General features: G+C 40.3%; 1 protein-coding gene across 3 annotated transcripts in view; it reads right to left on the bottom strand.

The window, feature by feature from the left end:
- MYH10 (myosin heavy chain 10) overlaps positions 1-25,812 on the bottom strand; it is a 72,728-nt gene that overhangs the window by 35,364 nt on the left and 11,552 nt on the right. Inside the window, exons 3-12 of one of the 3 annotated variants that reach the window (XM_035104703.3) lie at positions 25,198-25,354; positions 16,708-16,735; positions 13,998-14,100; positions 11,372-11,401; positions 10,218-10,235; positions 7,764-7,856; positions 5,948-6,011; positions 3,298-3,396; positions 1,891-2,034; positions 988-1,083 (exon numbers count right to left, since the gene is read on the bottom strand). In XM_035104703.3, coding sequence (XP_034960594.3) covers positions 988-1,083; positions 1,891-2,034; positions 3,298-3,396; positions 5,948-6,011; positions 7,764-7,856; positions 10,218-10,235; positions 11,372-11,401; positions 13,998-14,100; positions 16,708-16,735; positions 25,198-25,354 — 832 coding nt within the window. The remainder of the gene's footprint in view (positions 1-987; positions 1,084-1,890; positions 2,035-3,297; positions 3,397-5,947; positions 6,012-7,763; positions 7,857-10,217; positions 10,236-11,371; positions 11,402-13,997; positions 14,101-16,707; positions 16,736-25,197; positions 25,355-25,812) is intronic. The other 2 variants (XM_035104704.3, XM_035104705.3) reach the window with 2 other exon arrangements.

Below are 25,812 nucleotides of genomic sequence, written 5' to 3'. Positions count from 1 at the left end.
CACCAGGAACGTGTACCTTGGTTTGCATATAATAAAACTTTGTGTTAGCATATAATAAAACTATCACTGAAACTCTGTAGATTCAGGAAATACAGATTAAATATAGTTGTGCTTCATACATGTCACAGCATACATTTTACCCAATATTAAATCAACGCTGGGGGTGGGGGGAATACTGAACCCACTCTGATGACAAAGCCAGTCACATACTACACTATGCATTAACAAGTTCCCTTAATAAATCCACTTAAGCACAAAGGGCTGAATGATACAGATGATCCTTGTCACAGAGAATACAAAAGTGAACTAAGAACGTGAGAAAAATCCTACTTGTGTCAGGATTCTCAAAAAACAAAAACAACCCCATGATTAAGAGGGAGATTAGACACAGATAGTATTAAATTATAAAGCCAGTCCTATGCACACCACCCTGTCACTTGAATGATCAGATTTTCTAAACTTAGCATTTACTGTCTCCAATTCTCCAAAAAGTCGTTTTTGGCTCCAGAATCACTGTCCCTGGCAGCATAATCACTGTATAGACCCAAGAAAAATAAACCGATTCAACTGCACATACCATTTTACTTGGGAGTTTTAAAGACTTTGCTGATAAGCTCTTAATGAGGTTAGAGTTCAAATACTTTTTCAAAGAGGAAATACCTCAACATAGTCTCAGGGATTCTGCAGTATTTAGTAGGCTTGGGAGTGGGGGGAACAAAGCACAAGATGTGTGAACAATACCAGTTTCTTACTAGTATCTGAAGGCTAGGACTTATCGTTACAACCACAGCTGCCTTTATATTGCAGGCATAACCAACATGGTGCTTGGGGCTGATGGGAGCTGCAGTCTTCAATGTTTGAATGGCACCACATTGGCAATCCTTGATATAGAGGGAGCTGTTTCTTTGCAAGCATCTATGCAGATATCAATCATTGATTAAGAAGATATACTAAATTCAAGTCTACTGTGCTTGTAATTATATTTACCCGTATTTTCCGGCATAGATGCCTGGTCGGTGTTTCGCTCTTTCTTGAAGGAAATGTTACCAAACTGCAGTACTGAGGATACCACTTTCAACATAGCTGGAGGCACACAAAAGAGCAGAGGACAAAAGCAGATAAATACATCATGTACTGTATACATGTTTGACAGGCAGTCAAGTTCAGTATGAAAGAAGAATATCTAACTGGATCAGGAAAACCACAGGACAGGCCCCCTCTGTTTCAGATAAGGTCATAGCTGTATCTGACAAGTCCAAGGTTTCAACAAGTCAAGGTATTTGTCAGAGGCTCAAACCCTAAAATAAAGGTACTGAAATCCTACACTAGGGTAATCCAGTTCTACACCAAGAAGTGATTACCCTTTTTTAGGATTTATGCTACTCTTGGAGTTAATGAACTACATCAGCGTTTCTCAACTGCTGTTCTGCGGCACACTAGTGTGCCGCGAGACGCTGGCTGGTGTGCCGCGACGTGCCGCGACGAGAAGGGCGATTTGCATTGTCACGTGCCTGGCGGCCGCCAATATACACCACTGACCCGCCGGAAAGCAATATTTCTCCTCCTCTTTCCCAAAGCTCAGTGCAAACGAGCCTGGCGGCCGCCAATACACAACACTAACCCGCCAGGAAAGCAATATTTGGCAAGTGTTTCTTACAGTCATAATTATAATATAGGGCAGCACAGAGTTAAATTTTCTAACTTTTTTAATGGTGGTGTGCCTCGTGATTTTTTTCACGGAACAAGTGTGCCGTGGCCCAAAAAAGGTTGAGAAACACTGAACTACATAATACTGAACTTACTTTCTGCATTTTTACAAAAATGTTACGGGTTTTAAGTATAAAAACACACATTTCCCTGCTTAGAAAACCGAAGCTATTTCAAACATACCCAATATTTCATCATGAGAAAATCCCATGATATACATGGCTTCCATTGTCTCCTGAAAGTTATCCTTATCTTGCTGGCCAGGAATGGGCACGTAGCCATTGGACAGGAATCTGTAGTTATTAAACCCTTCAAGGAGTAAATCAGCTGTATTGAGGAGGAAAAACGCAAGAGAGGTTTCTTCAATACACTGGGTAAAGTAACTTTCCATTCATTTAATCCTAGGGTTGCCATACTTCAAAATGCAAAATCCCTGACATCTGCAATGTGGTTGGGCTTTTGTAGGGAACGAATCCAAATTGTTGAGCTTTTGTGGGAAAACCTCCCCCCAAAATAATGGTGTTTCCACTGCTTCCCCCCCCCCCTAATACTGCCATACATCCGGATTTTCCCTGACATTTTGCCAATTCGGCAAAATTCCCCCCTGCACCATTTTTACACCCCAAAACCAGGACATGGCAGGAATTTTCCAGACGTATGGGGAGCCTATACAAGATGTTATGGCAGGCCAGTATTTTATTCTCTAACAATGACAATGTTTAAACAGTTCAAAGAACAATTCACTAGTATTTATAAACTATGGGCTGGAAACAAACAAACAAACAAAAACTTTCCAGAGGACAAATGTAGACAAACAATATTCCAGAAGACACAAAAGTAAAAAATTAAGAACATCTACATCTGGAATGCTGATGATCCCAAGAAGAAGTGGAAGCCTTCTCACAATACCATGTTTCTCCGAAAATAAGCCATACCCCGAAAATAAGCCATAGTGATAGGCAGTTTAACCTTGTAGGTTAAACTGTACCATACTTAATAAAAAAATAAGACATCCCCTGAAAATAAGCCACCATGGTTTTTTTTGAGGAAAAATAAATATAAGACGGTGTCTTATTTTTTGAGAAACACGGTAAATTTGTGTTTCGTCTAAAGTGTAAATACCATGCTGCTTTGGTCTACCAACAGCACCTTGGCACTATTCCCAGCTTGAGTACTCTTCTGTCCAGTGTGAGTTTGATAACTGATGCCAGCACTCCTTTAACTGCCTGTGGCTTGAAGCTTATGTGTTTCTGTCCAGGAAAGGGCTCAATAAATTTTATAAAGCTTTAGACTGTAATTGTCTGCTGGATCTGTTAATATGGGTGATGCAGATTTCATTGAGGCCTGCACCGCTGCAGCATTCCAAATGCAGAACCTGAACTCCAAATACCGAACTGAAGCCTAGCTGCAGAGTTCATTACTTAGGAATAACTCACCCAAGGTATCTTGGACAGTGCCAGTCTAAATGACCTTACAAACAGAGCCACCTGTGCCCTTTACACATGCAAAAAGACGCTAAAACCATGAAATCAATTCAGCTTGTTTAAAGGCTGCAACTAATAAATTCAAAAGAATAATGCACTGGCTCACCTTTCAAGTGTTCACCTGCCCCGGATAGAAGCTGATAGAAGATATGAAAAGTCCGCTCATCTTTGGCTTGACGGACGGCACGTGACTTTTCTAGTAGGTCTGAGCCAGAGCAATTAAGGATTTTTATGGACAACTATGCATTTTTGCCATGAAAAGGAAACAAACTCCTCCTAATTAACAACACCAATCCCCCACCCCATTTCTTTTCACACATTCTATTTTGCACTGTGTCTTTATCAGCACCAGAAATTCTCAGGGTAGAATCTGATGTGTGAAATCAGTACCTCTGAAATCATTAGAGGTCCTACACTTCTTCCAAATAGTCTGAGCTACATCCACCATGGGCTGCACTATTCATAAATTAATCAGATCAAAATTGTTTCCTTGAGTCTTCAAGAGAGAGAGAGAGAGAGATCACAAAATCCATAAATTAAGCAGAGGTGCAATACTACTTCACAGCCAACTTAGAGAGAGACATGGATATGTCACTGAAAGGAGAGATAATGTTCTCCTGGTATGTGGGAAACTCCCTCCAAGCTTACAGGCTGTGGATAAACTGCTGGTGCTTGACTACTAAATGCCATTAGGCTCTGATTCAGAAGATTCAGCAACCCATGATTCCTGTTTGCAATTGCTCAGTGGCAAGATAAATGCTCTCTGCATGTGGCAATAGCCACAGGTCTTTTTCAAACTACTTAATCTTCCAGAGCTAAGCTCTAACAGAGGAGGCAGCTTTGGACGTATAACCCTGCTATGAGTAAATCGTCCATTTAGGGAAGACTTGAAGGAAATGTGACATTTTTAAATCATCATCATCATCTATTAAATTTTTTAGTCCCTCTGGGCAACCCAAAGTGACCTACAACCAACCAACAACCAAATTAACAACAAAATAAAACACCACATAGATACACTAAAACTAAGGAGGTAAAGAAATACATTTAAAAATTTCCACCAACTTCTAAAAGGCCACAGATAGTTAAAGGCCAAGGGCCTGGTTATAGAGAAAAGTTTTTGCCTGGAGCCGAAGAAGAAGAAGAAGAAGAAGAAGAAGAAGAAGAAGAAGAAGAAGAAGAAGAAGAAGAAGAGGAAGAAGACGTAATTGTTTTTAAAAGAAGGTTGAAGGAAAAAAATAGAGTGGAAATGTGAAAAGAGCAACTGAGGGAGCTGGATTTCAGAAGTATGTATTATAAAGGAAATATAAGGCAGAACAAAAACATGTAAAAAAATAAGGTATGATGATCAAGGGAAGGGTAAGTATTGTGTAGGAAATATATATGCCATTTTGGGTGGGGGTGCATTTCAACAGTGGATTTCAACACAACAGAAAGGAGCAAGATATACAACATGCGAGTCCATGAAGCCTAGATGCTCCATTTTTATTTGCTGACAGAATCATATGGCAAGCTCCTCTCTTGATTCTAGAATCTAGAGGCCCTTAAGAAGTTCATACTTCAGGGAGCTTTGCAAAGTGTTGTGTCTCCAACCATGAAATTGGGATTTTGCTTGCGTACTGTTTTTGAGCTGGCTATAACAGTTGAATGGATTTCAGAAAGGGAAAAGTAGGGAATTTGGAAGTGCAGCATATGTAGATTTGAGGAAAATGTGGTAAGCAATCAAAATGGTTGCAAGAACTCCATGCTAAGTGCCAGGGAACTCCCAGAGGGTTGCGGGAGGAGAGGGAGGCCAGATTGGGTTACAGGGATCCCCAGCTCCTCCTCTCTAGCACCACCTCTTCCAGCCGGGATAGCAGCGAGTCGTCCAATGGGGAGGAAGGAGGGGTGGTCAGAAAGGTGGGGAGAGGGCTCAGAGAAGGTAGCGAAGAACCCTTGCACTGCCTGCAACAGGAGGTTTCAGAAGGGGAGACGTTGTTTCCGGCGCCCTATCTGCGCAGAGAGGTCAAGTGCAAAGAGGGTAGGCGGAGAATGGGGGTGTCCAAGTTCTTCTGTTGGGCTCATAATAGGAAGGGGGCACTCCCAGATTCTGCGAGTGACTGAGATGACTGTGTTTTAGTTAGCTCTGCACTGTACATAGTATGCACAATAAACCTGTAAAAAGCCAGGTTGGAGTCCAGCGTCGTTACTCGTGTGTAACCACCTCACGCCCATTACACTAAGTCTTCCCCTTTCTGTATTCTGACCTGCAGACCTTTGTGCAATTGTCACAACCAGTCACAAAAGCTGTAAAGTAGTTACTCATTTTAATTACTTCCTATCATATCTAGTCCACTGGTAATTTCCCCAGCAACAAAATCACCCAGGTGCAATTTCAGTGTATACCAAGACAGAACACAGCCTTGTAACTCAGTCTTCAGATGACTCAACTGATGAAGCTTTATTTACTTCAGCAGAACCTGAGCCTATACAGCACTGAGAATTGGGATAAATGTTGACCAGCCTATTGTGGCATATTTTAAAAATTGCGTACCTTGCAAGTCAGGAGTGTGCACCAGAATTTCCTCAATATTAAGGTTTGTGCATATTTGGTGCTTATTTTACAAACCAATAGTGCAGAAGTGGACCTCTACATGAGCCCCAAGTTCTCAAACATAGCCACTGAAGAAGTGTCTACTATATTTTAACCAAGCCATCAATACACTTTCCCAGATCATAATCAGAGTTTATCAAATGAGCTACTGAGAACAGGATACATGTTTCAATGTTGGCCCCAACAATATAACCAGTAACATCAAAATTTATTCTGATGAACTTGCCCTGTAGGAAAAACACATATAAGAAATTACTACCTTACAAATTCAATGCATCCAAGTTTATTTAAAATGAGAAGCAGCAATACCTCTCAACTACAGCTACATTTTACCTTTACATCCATTAAATCAATGTTTGAATGCATTTCTTAGTGTATCACTATTATTACGCTTTGATCAGGTGAAGATAATTCACAATGGATTTCTCCTTCAGGGGAGGAATTCTCTCTTATCAAATCAGAATTTAAAAACCTTCACTACTGGAGATTACTTCTATACAAAAATAAATCACCATCTGGACTGCATTAAACTACTCATTACAAAAATAGTGCCAGAGCCATTGGAGTGATTATGTTCACAACATCAATGCAGACTTAAATGAAAAATGTAATAGGAAACAGATGCTTAAGGACTTTTACAGGAAAGAAACTTTACTGCATTCACGTCTTTGCACCTCCTGTAAAAACTGAGCAAAACAGCAGCGCAGCCTGCGAACTTTTAGCCAATGTCCTATCTGTGGAGCTACCATTAGGTTTCAGATAGCATGTATGAGAAGAAGCCTAAATACGTCTACTCTGCAATGCCATCATACTTTGGACAGATTGAGATTTGGTTGATCTAACTCATCCCAACCCAGTTACAAGAAAAGGCCTCTCATTTGTTTGTTTTTTTACATACTCTCGTCTGTGCTTATGAATATTAAAATATTTGGCCACAATGTGTTTCACAATGTCATTCAGTGACTTCACATCCGAGATAAAAGATTTTAATTAGGGACTCACAGCCTGTGCTCTTTGTCATGGTGCTAAACTATTTGTTTATTTTGTCATGACATTTATGCCCTGCCTTTTATATTGTCCAAGTGCTCCTCCTCCTTTTCCCCAATTTTTATCCTCTCAACCACCTTCTGAGGAAGGCTAGGCTGAGAGGGAGTGTGACTGGCTCAAGGTCACCCAATGAGCTTCATGGCTGAGTGGGGACTGGAACCCTGGTCCCCCTGGTTCTGGCTCCACCATGTACTGTATATGCACACCTACAGGGTACTACTGATGCTCAACTTGTAGTAGTCATTTAAAGTTTACAAAGCATCAATATTATAATGAAAGCAAGATTGGAAGGCTAGTCATAAGCTAAATAAATGGAGTGACTATATGCTGCTACCTCTCCTCTTCTAGAGAAAGAGGTAACAAATTGGTTCTTTCTGTTGTAAACTTCAGCTGTTACATGACTTGCTCATGGAAAAATTATCCCTGAGCTCTTTTTTTAAAAAATGTATCATAGGTAAACATGGAATTTAATCGGGAGGGGATTGCTTATTTATCCAAGGCATGTTTACACCAACACAACAGGGGATGGATTCATTTAGACTGCAATGCTACACCCAGGCACCACAGAGTAAGACCCATTCAACTCAGCTGGACTTCTAACTAGGCATGTATTGGATTGCACTGTTAGACCAGTAACTGGCACAGACCCTGGTACTTATGGAATATATGCAGACAATGATCTAAAATTTCATGCACCTGAATCAAGATTTGTTTTGGCCCAAGTGATACGTAGCTTTGTAATGCAAGTTTGGTTGCTTCCAGCGTAAGTCTGGGCATTGAAGACCAAGATTAGAGGGGGGGGGAATTCCCCCCTCCCCAAAGAGAAGAACTACTGCATTTCAACAGGTTTCTGAAGAGTAGATCTGCCTAGAAAAAATAGTTTAGCATTTAATTAAGGTTGTTTGGTTTAAATTTAAAATTTAAAAACTTACAAAACGAGAGGAATTATCATTTTTCACAGTCTTTGCATTCCCAAAGGATTCCAAAATGGGATTGGCCTGTAGAAGCTGACGTTCCAGTTCACCCTGGGGGGAAAAGGCAACCCACAGACACAAACACAAAGTTAGGCAACTCCAATCCAAGAGCAGCACAATTTCCTAGGTGCGGTTTCCGTTTTGACCGCATATGTCTTCTCAATACAGCATCTTCAAATATATGCTTAATGCTGTTAACAGTTGAGATGGACAACATTATAAAAAACAGTTGGAAAATATGGTATTAAAAACTAAAGAAATAGATACAATTTATGTTAGGGCTAATGGATAAAGCACAGGGTTGACAAACTGCCACCTTTCAGGCAATTTTTGAGGAAAAAAATTATGCTCCATCTTCCACTTAAAAAAAAAACTTTGTGAAGTAGACATATATCATTTTAACTAATCATCTGTGCAGCACAGATTTCTGCTCCCACATCTAAACAAAACTTATAGGATTGGTTTAGACTGAAGTGAGCAGTGTTGCCTTAGCTCTGGCTATTCTCAAACTTGAGGTGAAACAGTATTTCAACTACGAGCACAGGACACACAATTAATTTTGCAGTTTTTTAGAAAGGTTTTTAAGTCTGAGTTGCCAGCTCAGACATATCTGGGAGAACTCTTTTCCCACTGCTGTCCATGTTAACACCTGTGTGTATCCATTAGCCCAATGAGGAGTCAAGTTGGTGAAAGATGAGATTTTCCCTGCCATGTCTTGGATAGCAAAGGTGTGTGGCAGAGTGGAATTGTATCTGGAATATAACTGCAAAATTAATAATAGCACCGCTAATAGGTCTGCTTTTTCCAGTCAATCTTGTTTGTAGAAAACATATGAACCTTAGGCTACCTAACAATAAGCGGCCTCCATCCAACTGCTTTGAAATACCAATACTTCACAGTACGATTGGTTTTGTTTGGTCCCAATTTTATATATAAGATAAAGATTTCTGTTGGTTAATGTTTGTACAGTACCTTTTTAGAAATGCATTATCTGAACAGAATTATCGCTTAGTCTCTTGACTGAACATTCTCTGCTTATCCAGCTAACATCAAACACTCACTGGTTTCAGAGAAGCAAGTGCTTAACTCTCCTGTTGGAGTTAAACAAGTGAGCTTTATACAGGGTGAGTCTTTTAAAAGAGGCCCCGTGGAACATGTGTACTCTGTATCCACGGGGCTCTTTTAAAGGACTCACCCTGTATATGCAATGCTTTGGCAGAAGAATGTAACGTAATTCAATGTGCTTTTTCTGAATGTTTAACTAAGACTACACCATTCTATCTATAGTAAGAGGAAGTGCAAGGCTGGTTGATATCCATGATAAAAAAAACCCCTTTCATACAGGAAAGACACATATTGTTGCCTTTTGCATCTTAACTCTACATGGCAGGTTCTTGCTAGTTCCTCCTTTCTAAGAGATTACCCAGCAAAATGCCTTTCAATGCGCACTGAAAAGCACAAAAACAAAACAAAACACAGAAACCAAGTAATAGGGGCTCAAACAGCTAGTTCAGAGTCAATTCAAGTGAGCACACATCTGACAAGCAGAAAAGGTCGTAATTGTTTGTAAACAATATGAACTGCAGAAATGAGCTCTATGGAGTCTGCAGGAATACATCTAGTCAAGAACCGAGTTTATCTCAGTTTGGACAGTTACAAAAAACTGAAATACGCCAAGATAAATCATTTCATGGAATACTGATGCTACCTCCTGTTAACAGCCCAAACACACTAGCATAGTGTGCCTTTAGCTGTTTTCTCAGCAAGCAAAATAAAATTTCAGACTTCACTTGAAGAGAGACATTCATTTGCACCCCCCAAGTGTGTAATCAATACAACAGGTTTAATCTGTTATTTTAGTCTCTATGAAGTCAGATCTTGAGGTTTGTATAATTGCTTGCCTATAACACAGAAATTAAGAACTGGTAGCCCTCCATATCTTGTGTACAGTACTCCCAAGTCCCATCAGCCCCAGCCAACATGGTCAGGGATGACAGGACTCTAGCAAACATGGAGTGTTACAGATTCCTAATCCCTGATATGAACACTTTAAAATAGGTTTCCTAGTTAATCTTACTTATGGCTCTAAAATGCCTGGCGCACTTGTCTTGGTGTCATGCATCAGTCCCATGTGAGGAAACAGACAAGAGGCCTATGGAGACCACCACCCCATTCTGCAATGTTTCACAGAACCTTGAAACCATAGGCAAGATCTACACTGGCTTTCACACATAAATTCAGGGAGATCTTGGAAAAAGCATCCAAAATATTGTGAAGGTGTGGTAACATGCAATATATTCATGCAAATCAACAGTGTAATGATAGGTATGAGAGGCTTTGCTCTCAGCATCCCTGTGATTTGACTCATTTTGAGAGCGGGGTGAGAAGCTAGAAGAGTTACATGCTACTCACATACAACAGGGATCCACTCTGCAGTTCAAAATGACAATGAAACAGAATGTTAATGGTTATGAACTTATGAAACCTACAGAAACACACTGGAATTAAAAATACAAAACGGCTTTATTGGGTTCCTATAGGAGAGTTTACTCATCTTTTTAATATAGAAAATCTGTTGACAGACCCTTCTTCAACTTCACAGTATAAAATAAACCCGATGAATATGACACCGGGTAGCAAAAACTTTTATCTTGTTTAAAGGAGATCCATCCATGTTTTGCTCTACACTCCAAGAGTTATTCTCCAGTTACCCTAGTCTATGGATAAGAAGTCATTCAAGCTCTCCTACTGATTAAGCAGTGGCCCATAACGGTTATAGATGGAAGAGCTATAACAGAATCTGTTTGTTTGCTTTTTCATAGAAAGTAAGCAGTATTAGCCTTTCCCTTGCTGAAGGTCACATATTGGACCAAATAGCTAACCAGTCAACCACATACCAAACCATAGGTGGTTCAACCTTCAGCAGTACTTAGGCTGCTCCTAAAATAATCCACATGCCAAGAGAGAGTCACAGCGAACTCCTACTCACCCCAAAAATCTTAGTTTCAACGTCAAATACCTGTACATAGTACAAGGCATCACTTCATGACATTATACAGGAAGTAATAGGCCACTTATTTAATTAGGCAGGTGACAGCTTGAGTAAAAAAAGAATGGGGAGCAAGAAGAATCCAGAACAATCACTCCTGGGATTCGAATGCCCTCTTTCCTCACTGGCCTCTAGAACTAAGAAATTATGCAGTCATAGGTTGACTACAGTTCAGATTTATCCTGAGCTGCAGGAAATCTCTAGGCATACCAGCACTAAAACACTCCTGCTTTCCCCATAAAGTCAGCAAAATATGGAACAATGATGCCCAGCAATCTGGGAGAATCTGTGTCTGACTACTTTGTCAGTTGCGCTGAGTAATATGCACGCTCAAAGGACAATTACGGGATATTGGTGTTTCTGTACATGTGCAATAATGAAGTTTACTCTTAGCTGCATGCCTGTACCAGAAATTACTTGTATACTTATATTGGATGCTGACAGGTAGTCTCCTAAAAATGTAAAACAAGAATGATTAAGCCTATATAAAGTTTAGAAGCATAAAAAATACACTTGCCTGGTGCTTCACTGGCTTAGGTGACTCGGGCTGTTTGTTGTAAACAAACAAATTCACATGTTAGCAAATCTGACCTTGCCTTCCCATCCATCACCAAGATTTCACTCTCATATACATGCTAGTATGTTTTCTTTAGCCACTGTGTTCGTCGTGGCAATAGCTAAATTTTAGCCAGATAGAATTAAATGTGAACTTCATTCAAGGAAAGCTGAAGATCTAAAAGTACTTTTTAATCTTATTTCATGACTCCAAGTCTGATACTGGCTTCTTTTAGAAAAGGTATAGATTGGTAATACAATATACACTGTATGCTCTCAAGACATAATTAAATACAATGTTTCCAAAAGGTTTTGACAAAAAAACAACCTAGAATTTTTATTTTCTGGATCACATAGAAGTCTCTAGGCAGTGTATTTAATTTCCTTTGCCAGGATTCAACAGGCCTGATGTGCATTCAGGGCCTCCAACATGCATACAGATGTGTGCATGCAAGAGCTGTGTGCAGTGTTTGCACATGCAGGGGAATTCCTAACTCGGAAGAAAACACAACACAAACATGTAGAACTCCATATGTGAATCAGAACTCTGTATCACTCTAGAGTATTTCCCAAACTTGGGATACAGTAGCACAAAAATTGCCGAAGTTTACATATGGGTACTGTGCCACACACAAAAATTCCAAAACCCAACAAACTGAGATGTCATTTTCATTATCCATAATGCCTTTTATCAAAATTGGATTATCCACACAAGGGATGCTAAATAAAACCTATTTGTTAAAGATGCAATGTCAAATATTGGTTCATAGAAAGCAACACAGCTAAGACCAATGGTGAAAAATTCAATCCTGTGCTTCTGTGACATCAATTGGACAACTCAAGTACTCATTTATATTGCACTATACAATGAATATTGTGGGCAGATAAAGCCCATGTTCCAAAACATGGTGCCTTCTCCATAGCTATAAGGCAATAGCAGTTTAAAGAAGAACATTGTGCTCTACAATTGTTTGTCAAAGCAAGAAAAAGTTTCGGAAGGCAACAGTAGGGAGTTTTCAGGTGCAAGTTACACAAACAGATGCTTAATTGTTGCAAGTTACAGAATTAAAGGAGGGTAGCAACTAAATACCTTAATAGTTCTAAAGCTACAGAATGTGGTATGCCTTCACAGTGTCTTCAGAGGTAATTTAATGGTGTTCCGTTTCTCACTTCCCCATATAGCAGGAGAAGTGCATCTGCTCTGCACGTGCATACATATACAGTGTACACACAAATCTATACCACCAGAACTAGTGGAAACCAAGATATGGACTGCTAGGGACAGAGGGCATGTTTTGTGCCCAACTACGACACCGTCCCAAATTCATTATTCTTCTGTCAACAACGGTTAGTCAACCATCCATTCACATGAACAACATGAAAAGTGTATACTCGGATACCATTTTGGTATGGGACTAAACCCCAGCAACAGAGGAAGGGACTGGTTTTATGTCCTATGCTTCATGTTGCTGTTGATTTTGCTCCACAAAACTCATTGCTAGCCCTTGAGAGCCAAGACAGTTCCATGAATAATCCTTTCCTTGGATTCCATTTTTGGGGGTATGCTCAAGTACTGGTCTTCAAGTGGTGAGCTGGGACCCACTAGTGTGTTGTGTCCTGATTCAATATGGGTCGTAACAGCTGGGACTATTAGGATGCAAATATATGGCAAAATTTAAGAAATGGGTCCCCAAATGCATATTTGGGTTAAAAGTGGTTCCTGGAACTGAAAACTTAAAAGTTACCTGTGCTAGACCTAACAGACTCCTAGGATTTGTATCTATTAAATGCCCAATGACTTTAAATTTTTCAGTCCCCAGTTACAGGGCACATCTCTATCTAGAGGAATAGGAGCCACCCAACTGCACACTAAAAGCACATGGTGTATCTGGTACCGGATCCTCCTTACCATAGTTGTCAAGTTTTCCCTTTTCTCACGAGGAAGCCTATTCAGCATAAGGGAATTTCCCTTAAAAAGGGGAGAACTTGACAGCTATGCTCCTTGCATCTCAAATATACATAAAAAAAAATCCTAATGCTAACAGCAAGAACTTAAGGAGACATTGCAATGTCCAAGAGAGCACAAAAGTGGGGCAATGACTTTTCATTCAAGAACATGTTTTGTTTTGCTATAGAACTTAGCTTATAGCACCACAGAAACTAATGCCAACGGCGTATTGTACAAAATGTATTTCTATTTTAAGAATTCATTATATCCACACACACATACTGGATTTTACAGAATTGTTTCTAAAGACAGCTGTAACAGCCAGAGGGTTGTTATGTACACATAGCAATTTGAAATTTACCAAGCTGGCATCCAACTGTTTATGCTTTGTAACTTCTAATAGAGTCCAATTGTAACACAACTATTAGATAGCTATTCCTTTAAACCAAAGCAAGCTCTTTGTTGAATAGATAATGAAGCAAACAGCAGGGCTTACAAAGTGATTCCAACTTTAAGTGGCCTGTTTCTCAACACTTGTTTACCATGGACAGGGTCTCGGAAGCAAACCTCAAAGCAAGGTATTAACCTTATTTACAGAATACAACAATTACAAATTAAGGAAATACCATGTAAAACTTACAGGAATATTGTGGTCTTTTCTTCCTTTATGAGAGGAAGCAACATGTGCAAGATACTGAATGACTTTCTTGGTGTTCTCTGTTTTCCCAGCACCTGATTCACCTCTGCAAGAACACACATAATTTAAAGCTAAATTTGTAGAAGAGAAACAACAATCAGGCTTTCACTACAACTTAATGTCTAGGATAATGTTATTAATGCCAGGTTTGGACAATTGCAAGGTACTTTTTGGTTCCCGAGATATGAGAAGATGCTGAATTGAGTTGTTCAGTAGTGAGTTTTATTTTAAACCACTGTTGTACAGCAGATACACTTGGTACTGAGAGCACTTCTCACTGAAGGAACTCTCCCTGTCAATGAGGCAGCTTGCTGTTCCAACTGAAAATACCCTAAAGGTATTTCACTTGGATGGTGGATTTTAAATAATGAAAACCAGACATTCCGAGCTAACTTCTAAAAGCACTCTTCAGTCACCCAATGGTAAAGAATGAAAACTCCAGTGAGTTTGGGATAGTTCAGTCAGTAGAGCATGAGACTCGATCTCAGGGTTGTGGGTTCCAGCCCCACCTTGGGCAAAACACTCCTGCACTGCAGGAGGTTGGACTAGATGACCCTTCGTGGTCCCTTCCAATTCTACAATTCTATCTGAAGTCACCTCCGCCACTCAGGAAATACCATTTGAGTCTCCCTCACCACTCAACTGTAGGATGCTGTGATCCAAGAGTCCTGTCCTGCCCCATTAAGATTGACAACTAAAGCATAGCAAGAATCAAAACATTCAAGTTTGTCACTCCTGTTTCAATTCCTTAGGAAAAATGAAAGATGAGATAGTGATATACACGCTGAGAACCAAAAAAGGAATCTCCTGGAAGAATATATAAATTTGCACAACCATTCTCAAGTTGCCTGATATAAGACTTCTTCAAACACAAATATGTATTGCTGCAAATGAAGGAGCCACTTGAGAAAGAGCCCTAAGTTTCTTTATGCTGTGAGGAGTAACAGAATTTAAAGGATCTAGCTAAATGGTGGTGAATACTTCATGTACAATATCCAAAATTACTGCTATTTTATAATCAATTGCATATGGTCCATCTAGCTTGCACAAAGAAAAAAAGAACGTAACTTTAAGCAGGTATTTAACATGTCAAGCAGAAGTTCTATTCTCTTTATAAGCAGTGGCTGCAAAGCTGAAAATGAAGTTAATCCCCCCCCCCACACACACAATAGTGTATTGTTGCCAGATGGTGAACTATACAAGATTTCCTGGAATAGAAATACTTGATGAAAGAGGACACACACACTCCTGGCCTTTAGAACACTATTGGATCATTCCATGATTGATGTTGGATTTTCAGATTTCACTGCCAAATAGACTTGTTATATACTGGAGACATATGTTCATTGATACTACCTTATTAGTTACGTATGGGGACCATAGCTGCCAAGTTTTCCCTTTTCTCACGAGAAAGCCTATTCAGCATAAGGGAAAATCCCTTTAAAAAAGGGATAACTTGGCAGCTATGATGGGGACCCCACTGACTAACCCAAAACATTTACATTTTTCATTGGTTTTATTATGTGACAAATGACTCTCTGATCCTCAGAAGACAGACTGAAGACCTCATTAGTCTTTTCATCTCCCCCCGGTATCTTCAGTGCCTTTGCCTCTTGACTTCTGTATTCCTTATGAATCTGTGAATTATGAATGGAAGATGTTTGAGGTAAAAGACAGTGACTGCCTTGGCAACCACGTGAATGGTGCAGATAGTGTGAAGTGGGGTTACTGCCCTTCACTAAACCCCTAAATAGCTGGAAGCCTCTCTTCCAGATCTCACATGCATGATATGCTTATATTTATAGCCTAATCCAGACATAGGCAAACTTCGGCTCTCCAGATGTTTTGGCCTACAACTCCCATGATCCCTAGCTAACAGGACCAGTGGTCAGGGATGATGGGAATTGTAGTCCAAAACATCTGGAGGGCCGAAGTTTGCCTATGCCTGGCCTATTCCATCCTAAAGCCATGGTAGCAAGCAGCAGCAAGAGTTGGCTCGCAACAGGAGCTAGAACAGGGACCCCAAACTAAGGCCCAGGGGCCGGATGCGGCCCAATCGCCTTCTAAATCCACCCTGCGGACGGTCCGGGAATCAGCATGTTTTTACATGAGTAGAATGTGTCCCTTTTATTTAAAATGCATCTCTGGGTTATTTGTAGGGCCTGCCTGGTGTTTTTTACATGAGTAGAATGTGTCCTTTTATTTAAAATGCATCTCTGGGTTATTTGTGGGGCATAGGGATTCATTTATATTTTTTCCCAAAATATAGTCCAGCCCCAGACAAGGTCTGAGGGACAGTGGACCGGCCCCCTGCTGAAAAAGTTTGCTGACCCCTGAGCTAGAATAACAGTTGCGAGAGCAAGCAGTAAACTGTGAAGTTCCCAGTTCCAAGCTCACCTCCATGAAGGCACTGGACACACTAGATCCAGTTCCTACTAAGGCAGGAATGCCACAGCCTGCCTCCTGCAAAGGAAATTTAGTACATAGTTTGGTAATAATGATCTCTGCCACCCGTGAGATCGTTCAGTGAATAAAGTTAAATGTTAACTCTTGTGTAACTCATCTTAGGAGGCCCTGTTCCCAGTGAATCTGACAAATAGTAGTCATCACACTATCACAGAACAAAGCTAAGCTCCAAAATGTATTTACTTACGTGCAAAGAATTGATTGGTCCTCACGATCTGCAAAGGAAAAGGGAACAATTTATGATTGACATTTTGGTGCACATATTTTGCTAATAAGGTACGCAGAGACAGAAAACCTGGGAGGAGGGAGAGTAAAGGTGACAAGAAGTCACCAGGAACAGCTAGAACCTTAATATTATCCAAAGGGAAATTCTCACCTCTGTAACATCCATCCACAACCCCTCTAATTTTTAAATCAAATCACTCAGACAAGGTCTTAAAGAATTAAGTGTACCGGTAGGCACATGTATATATGCAGTCCTTCAGGTACCCTAGATTTAAACTATGGAAGACTTTTAAGGTTAAAACATGCCCTGAATTGAGCCTGAAAATGGTGTTAACTTAAACAGAGGTCATACAAGGTACTAACCGAACAATATGCTACTAAGGCTCGCTATTCTATACTACCGCTGACAAAAGGGCTCTCTGCATAAGTCTACAGTAGGGAGACAAGAATGTCACCACTTCAACATGCCTACCATACATCTCCCCCCCCCCTTTGGCACTGCCAGCCTTTTGGGGACAAGTAAGCAAATTTGGAATTTTGAGCAAGTGCCATGGGCACCAGTCACACAAAGTGGCTGCTATAGGGGTAAAGCATAACACAGAATAGTTATGACATTAAAAAAGAAAAGAAAAAAGACAGGAGCACAAAATAGTCACACCACCAATGGGAAACACCTATATTAGCTGCAACTGTATTTGCTCAGAAAGCAGCTCATTGCACCTCTCCTCTTGTTAAGAATAGATGCGAGTGTGGATGTCCAGTCCTAGCATCTAATGAAATATGGGCATGTTTCAAAGGTGTGTGTTCAGTGTAGGAGAGGCCTGAGCAAGTGTAAACAGGAACTGAGCAGGAACAGAAAACAGTTTCTTGTGCATTGTGGATTTCTGAAGGCGTATTTACTGTGACCTTACAAAGGTACCATAGGAGGTACTGCCTGTGACTGCCGAAATGGGTGGGAAGCCTCATATGCAAGCAAAGCAAAGACAATTCGAACAACTATACAACTTAGCCTCCTCTGGACAGAGATCTTTCAGCAAGTATTGTTGAAGTTTGGTGTTGAGGTGCCCACCAACCATATAACTACCAGGTCTCATTTCAGCATACATTTTTCCTTTCAGGGACTGCTCATACAACGTATATGTTTTTGACATAACCAGGTGGTGAAAGACTCTTAATTTTAAAATATTGGCTTAAAGGTGATGTGTCATGTCAGATACAAGCCCTATCCACTTAAAAAGATTAATGTTTAAACTTATATTTGTAGAAGAAATGTTAGCATATTGAAAAGCACACACAGATATAAACTAATGCAATACCCTTCGGGAATCATTCAACAATAAGCAGAAATAAATGCAGCTGTTACACATCACTTTGACATTCATGGAACACAAAAATATGGTTCTGTTATAGCAGCAGATAATTTATAGAGCTGCGTATGTCTGCGCAGAGCAAAGGATGAAAACTTAAGCATTATTTCCTTTAAAGAAAATTTATAAAGGCTGCTAGAATGCTTTTGCCTCATTTCTGCCACCAACAGCAGACTGCAAACTGAGCCAAAAGCAGAATATGAAGCAAGAGAAGAGCAGTTTGGACTGGGCTTCTGGGGTAATTTAGAAAATAGAAATAATGAAAAACAAAGTAAATGGCTAGAAATACTTTGGAATAGCTGGTAGACTGTGCTACACAACATATGATGAGCTTCTCCACCAATTTCCCTAGTGGTCAGAAGATTAATTCACTCTTTACTAGCCACGAAATTTTGGGCAATTTGTATTCTAATTCACCATCAATGCATGGGCAGCAACTTCCACTTTTTCCTGTTTATTAGCATTGCTCTTCATTTATTTTTTGAGGGAGAGGACAGTGTTTAATATTAAGCCTTGTAAAGACAAAAAGCCAAGTGTTTAGACCAGGCACCCCCAACCTTCGCCCCTCCAGATGTTTTGGACTACAATTCCCATCATCCCGACCCTGACCACTGGTCCTGTTAGCTAAGGATCATAGGAGTTGTAGGCCAAAACATCTGGAGGGCCACAGGTTGGGGGTGCCTGGTTTAGATCAACACTGCTTTGTCAGTCATAACTTTAAAGAGCTTTGAGCTGACATAACACATAAGACTTGGGGACTAGGACAGTGTTTCTCAACCAGTGTGCCTCCAGATGTTTTGGGACTACAACTCCCATCATTCCTGACCACTGGTCTTGCTAGCTAGGGATGATGGGAGTTGTAGTCCCAAAACATCTGGAGGCACACTGGTTGAGAAACACTGGACTAGGACACTCCTCACCATGACCAGCTACAATTGCTTTTGTGTTGATACAGCAGAAAAGGAGATGTTGGCCTTTCAATACTTAAAAAACCCACAAGGAAGTATGCTTCTAGGAGAAAGATATCAGAAAGCCTTTGTGGGGGAAAATTTAAATGAGAATTTACCTGACAGGATTTTCCTGCCAAAGTTCACCATAAGCTATTTCCTTCTTTTTAATTATTTATAGTTTCTACATTTCTGTTTCTTGAACAAAGAAAGACTGTGCACCTTGTGTGTCTGTAACACGGTAATAAAAAGGATAGCCTTTTATAACGAATCATTTTTCATTTTAATCTGCAGTGCTATAGAACTCAGGTGAAGTAAAGCCCAATTGAATATCTTCATAAGTGAAGTACAAGCCCCATCATGGGAGGAAGCAAGTATTTGCTGCCAGCTCCAAATGGCTGGTAGGCAGCAAGGAAAACCACCCCTGCCACTTCTCTCACCCACAAACATCCTTCCAAAGCAACCGCAATGCAACAGTGCAGGCCCTTCTAGTTCCAGCAACTGTTTTGCATCGTTCTGCCATTCCCATCCCCCCGCATCATACAGGGTCACCAACACAGCACCCACAGGTAAAATGAATGAAGACCTTTGTGAGTGCCCGTGAAGCCACCTCACACTAGGTGATCTTAGGCCAGTCACTACCTCTCAGCCTAACCTGGGATCTTCTGAAGAAATACTATTGCTATGAACTGTTTGGAGGAACACAATACTTCCCCCACCTTCCTATTACTGTACTATGTCATTAAACCAATACAGAGAAGTATGTGTGTGAGAGAATACTGGACAGCTTGAAAAATAACTATTAATAACAAAGCCAATGAAACTAGGTTAATCATGACCCCAGCTTGGCAATATAGTTTACAGGAAACTCATTCAACATTAAACTGTTTTTGTAAGAGTTAACAGACTCCATCCTCTAAATACAGCATGCCCAAAGCAGATATACAAATGCCAGAAAAGTAATGCCAATGTTTATACAAGGGCAGCTATTACTTTTAAACCTAGTTATAAAACTTTCAGTAACACTTGTCTGAACACAACTCATTTTGAAAAATGAAGTTAGTTTATAAAGAGAACTCTGGAGTTAATTCATGTTCATAATGTAGCCAAAGTGTATTACTGGACATGCACGCAAGAACATGATTAAGAAATTTTGTACCCCAGCTAAGTTTATCAAGAGTTACTGATTTTTTTACAAGCTTCTTTAACGTAGATTTCATGCACTAATGTTTAATAGAACAGTTAAATTCAGTAGCAGCTAGCAAGTCAGCACAGATACCGGTAGTAATGCGCTGTTAAGCCATCTTTCCAATGCCACGTGGGGTGGGGGAGAATCCCAAGAACAGGGGGCAGCAGAGGGGGATTTCAGCTTGCCACACTTAGAAGAATGTGACGTTGAATTCCACCCAGAGGCATTATCTTGGAAAAAGGTAATGAAGCAAAGCAAATGCTTAAAATGCTTCTTTATCCTGAAGGGGGGTAGGAAGGGATGCTATCCACTAGTTTGTAACCTATACCCTTGGCTTCAAACCTGATCGGCCTGAAGTTTTTTTCCTTCATGAATTTTTATCTTTCAAGTAAGCAAGCCTGCTTTTCCTGCATTCCTAGAGAACACTCACTCCTCATTCTCTTCTGTGTGCCTCCACGATTTCTTCCAGTTATCAAACACTGCAAGAAATCATATGCTTATTTGGAATACTGTGTATAATTTCTGGTCACTTCACCTCAAAAAGGATATTACAGAGTTGGAATAGGTTCAGAGGGGGAAAAGGCAACCAAAATGATGGAAAAAAGCGGTTGAGAAACTCCCATGTGAAGAAAGATTGGTTTTGAGAAAAAGAAAGAGGGGACATGGCTGAAGTGTGAAAATGTATGCACGGTGTGGAGAAAGTTGTGAGATCCCCCCCCCCACTCAGAAGAACTCATGGACAACCAGTGAAGTTGAATGTTGAAGGAGAAAATACTCCTTCACACACCATTGTTAAACTATGGTATTTGCTCCCACGAGAGGCTGTGATGGCCACCAACTTAGATGGCTATAAAATAAGATTAGACAAATTCATAGAGGATAAGGCTATCAATTTCTGGGCCAAAGCTCTACAGATGTAGTTGGTTTCCAACTCCCATCACCCCCCCTGGAACATGCCCATGGGGCTGTTGGGAGATGGAGTCCAACAAAACCTGGAGGGCCATAGCTTCCCAGCCCCTGCTCTAGGATATCCCACACACGGCACAAAGACCTTGAAAACGAACATTCAACTTGACTGAATTTACTGTTAGACACAGTTGATGCAGCAGTTCGAAGAGAATAGCCAGACTCCTGCTCCACTTCCTGCATATGACAAAGACACAATTCATCTGACATTTTCCAGTTCTTCCCTGCACACTTAAGAAACTCAGCCTCGTTCTAATCTGCTGCAACACTATCATTAAATTTTATAAAAGCAGACTTTGTTTACCTACTCTTGGGTCTGTCCAAGTCCCATGAAGAGCTAAGTGAGGCTTTAGCAGGGTTGGCAGTTTGACAGAAGCACAACTGCAACCCATTCAAAGTGCAAGGAAGATAAAATACCGTAGGAAGAACGGCAAAATAAAGAAGAAGAAGAAGAAGAAGAAGAAGAAGAAGAAGAAGAAGAAGAAGAAGAAGAAGAAGAAGAAGAAGAAATAAACCCAAACATTGTAGGCCCTTCTGCAAATTTTCAGCTAGCTGGAAAGCTAGGAATACAATTAGAACTGAATGGTTTTGAAGAACAAGCATATCAATACAGTATCAGGCCAAACTTACAGGAACAAGCAGAACAATTGAGTCGGGCCAGTGGGAGAGTTTAGCAAACCTCACCTGTATATGTTAGTACTACAGTACTGAATATTGGAGGAAGAAACACCCCCCCCCCAACCACTGACAACACATTTTGAACTCCATCCAGATCGAACCTGTAAGGGCATTTGAGGAGCTGCAAATATGACTTTCTAAATTCTGTGGTAGATTTTCTAGATGTAACTAGATTCCTTTCATAGCAGCCTACGCTAGATGAGGATTCTAGACATCATATATGCCACAAGAAACTTGAGGCCTCCAAGCCTACTTCAAAGTGCAGATACTTCCCCTATTACACCAGAGAGCCAATTTTCAGACGCTTTGCAGTAGCTCAAGCTGAAACCCCCCTCCAGTTTCGCAATTTTGATATGCAGATACAAAATAGGGTGCATCCATTTTCTTTAGTAGAATTTTGGTTTTTTCTCATCTTTCCTGTAAATTCTGAGAAAAATCTAGTAATTGCCAGCATGCTGTTCAAATTTTATCCCCCCCCCAGGATGCTAGACGGCGTGTGAGTTGGAAACTCCAAGCGCCTCTACTCCCCCAAACAGAACAAGTGACCTAAATGACCCTCAACACAGTGGTACTATTTTTAAAAGCACAGAAGTTGTCTTCAAGATGCAAGCATGTGACAAAGCAGCTTGGACAAGCCTGCCTTTAAAAGAGTAGCACAAATCATCCCTAGTGTAATTCAGAAGTTTCTTCAAGCTCTCCCTCAGTGGTTACTCCCGCCTAAGTTAAAGGCTTGGATACCTAGAGAGCAGTGTGACTGCTTCTCTCCAAATTCCTTGTGTCCCTGCATGATCACTGAGGTCTTTGCGGGAGTCACTTTTAGTGGTCCACCATGGCTCAAATGCATAGTTCATATCCAACAGGAGCTGTGCACATAGTATTACTGGTCCCATTTTATGTAACTCCCTTCCAGTTAACGTCAGGCAGCTGCCACCATCCCCCCCCCAAAAAAAAACTTCTGGTGCCTACTGAAGACTTTATTAATTATTATTATTATTATTATTATTATTATTATTATTATTATTATTCCAGCAGGTATTGTAATTGAGGTTTGATTTTATAGTTTTGACTATTTTTTTGCATTGTATTCCTGCAAACCACTTAAGAGACGACTCTAGTTAAGCAGTATATAAATTGTTTGATATATAAATAAATCATGCATGTGTCCCCAGTCCTGGAGGCAGAGAGCACAGCTTTTCAATGCTCTGCCTTTCATGTACCAGAAGCAACAACTGTAGTTTTAATAATGCCAAGTGTTAAAGCACAACAGCTGCCAAGTGCTCCATTCTCCAGTTCTTTCTTCACTTGGCAGTGAAGTCATGGAACTGAATTATCTCCTCAAAGCCTATTGCCTGAAATTTATTCCCATTTCCCATTTGAGAGAGGCCAAAACTTGAGGGCTCTAATTAATGTTAAACATCATGCTAACTGTCTTTAATGCATTAATGTCTATTAAGGCAATTTAACCATTCATAAAAGATTCTGCTGACAAACTCCAGGGATAACAATGTTATTAGCGAGAAGTGGAAGCCCCCAAGGGGCAAATTTTCTGCAAGCGGTTTCATTTAGCCTGCAAAGTCTTCCATACGTAAGTACTAAGCATCTCTTCAAGTGTAGAATGTGGAGTCCCCCTGCCCCAAGGATCAGCACTCGGACCTGTGCTTTTCAGCTTGTTCATAAACTACAGTACCTAGAGTTGGGAGTCAGCAGGGAAGTAGCCAAGTTTGCTGATGGTGGTAAATTGTTCAAGGTGATTAAAACAACACTGCTTTCCAAAAGGATCTCTCCAAACTGAGAGAATGCATGGGAAAATGAAAAATACACCTTCGTAGGTCGAAAAACCCTATCTAAAACAGCTGTGGTTTCCGTTCAGATGTGGAGAAATTCGTAAGCGTGCAGCCATTTGCCCCATTCGTATGTCGAAAAATTCGGTTGTAGAGTCGTTCGTAAGTCGAGGTACCACTGTAGTTTACTTAAATAGGTAAACATAAAGGATCCCTGGACAGTTAAGTCCAGTCAAAGTTTTATTTCATAACCCTGAAAGGATAGATAAAAAGGCAGAATATTTGAGTACTGGCAATAGCCGTTGAACAGTGGGGTAGCCCAGACTTGCAAAGGACTTAACATCTAGCACTTCTGCAGCCATTTCAAGGTAAGAGGATTCAGTTGCACAATGGCAATTGGAAAATCCAAGAACCAGCTCTCCTCCTTCTCCCTCTCCCTCCCTCCCTCCCTCCCTCTCTCTCTCTCTGTGTTGCCCTAAAAAGTCTTCCCTGTTTTATTTTGATTATATTGCTTGCCTACTAACTGAAGTTCTTAAGATGGCAGAGTATGAATATATCAAATACAGTCATACCTCAGTTTAAGTACGCTTCAGTTTGAGTACTTTCAGTTTAAGTATTCCGCAGACCTGTCTGGAACGGATTAATCCACATTCCATTACTTTCAATGGGAAAGTTCGCTTCAGGTTAAGTACGCTTCAGGTTAAGTACAGACTTCCGGAACCAATTGTGTACTTAAACAGAGGTACCACTGTAACCATAACCTATGAAGGCCATGGAAAAAGTGAATTCCCAGCTACGTCTTCAATACTTTGAAGTATGCAGAAACCCTGAAAATGCTGTAGCATAATCTTCTTCTAGCCATTTTTCACAGCATCCTATGCGTGAAACAGAAGCCATGCATCCAGCTCCTCAAGTAGCAAGGAAAATATGAAGTTTAAAAATTTGCACCTTCACAGTAGGGTTCACCCCTCCCTCCCCATTGTCAGTTTCAGAATTAGTTCTCACTAAAAAGCTTGGAGGGGGAGAGATAATTCATCCGAGGTTTTACCGGTAATTAATTTATCCACCATTGAAGAACTTGTCAGACAGTGGTATTTGGGTATTTGAGAACTTAGCAAGATGTGGTAGGTAGAGTAACATTTTACTTTATAGTGCATTATTTGGGTGTTTCTATATTTAACAATATGGCATACAAACTGATTGAAACATTTGTGCAGTAAGCAAACTTTGTGAAATCAATATTTAGGATGTCTCCAATGTGATTTGTAACATTCTTTTAAATATACTGGCAGCTACCTTAAGAACTTTGGTTATTAGCCACGGTATAGAAATATCAAATAACCTATGAAGTCATTGGGAAAGTATAAACAGGTCAGTTTTACCAACAGAAAGGTGCAAATGTAGCATACGAACAGGCAGATACCGAAAACGATTCCCAGCTGCATACTTAACACTTTACTAATAATAAGAAGGAAAATTATTTATTTATTTATTTATTTATTACGTTTAAAACGTGCATCTTACCTTGCAACATGCATCGATATGCTGATTCGGATATTGCATAAATATGTGGAGGCATCTCATGGCGTTTCTTTCCCCTGTACATTTCAATGATGTTCTCAGAGTAAATTGGGAGGTTCTTGTAAGGATTTATGACTACACAGAAGAGCCCGGAGTATGTCTACAGGGAGGGGGAAAGAAAAGTTGATTTGACCTGTATGTACTACTGTTTAATTTTTTAAACTGATTGTTAAATAAATAAATAAAACTTTTCCCCCTTTATTTTTTGATGGATTTCTGTATTTTAATGTTTTGTTGGAAGCCGCCCAGAGTGGCTGGGGGAGCTCAGCCATGGGCGGGGTATAAATAATATTATATCATCATCATCATCTTTGGTTTAATTCACAATGCTAAATTGTGGCTAAGAGTGAACAGGCAAGCATGCATGTGCAGAGTTATAAAATTGTGGCTACTTCACTCCTACTGCACTGTTGGAAAATAAGCCATGGTTTGGCATAGCATTACACATGAACCCAGACTCATGGTTTGTCTAAACCAGGCATCCCCAAACTGCAGCCCTCCAGATGTTTTGGCCTGCAACTCCCATGATCCCTAGCTAACAGGACCAGTGGTTGGGGA

Source organism: Zootoca vivipara, chromosome 2 (assembly GCF_965207765.1).
Source record: "Zootoca vivipara chromosome 2, rZooViv2.hap1.1, whole genome shotgun sequence".
In the NCBI taxonomy this organism is placed as follows: domain Eukaryota; kingdom Metazoa; phylum Chordata; class Lepidosauria; order Squamata; family Lacertidae; genus Zootoca; species Zootoca vivipara.
The sequence above is the reverse complement of the archived record's forward strand: the minus strand, read 5'-3'. Positions and strand labels throughout refer to the sequence as shown.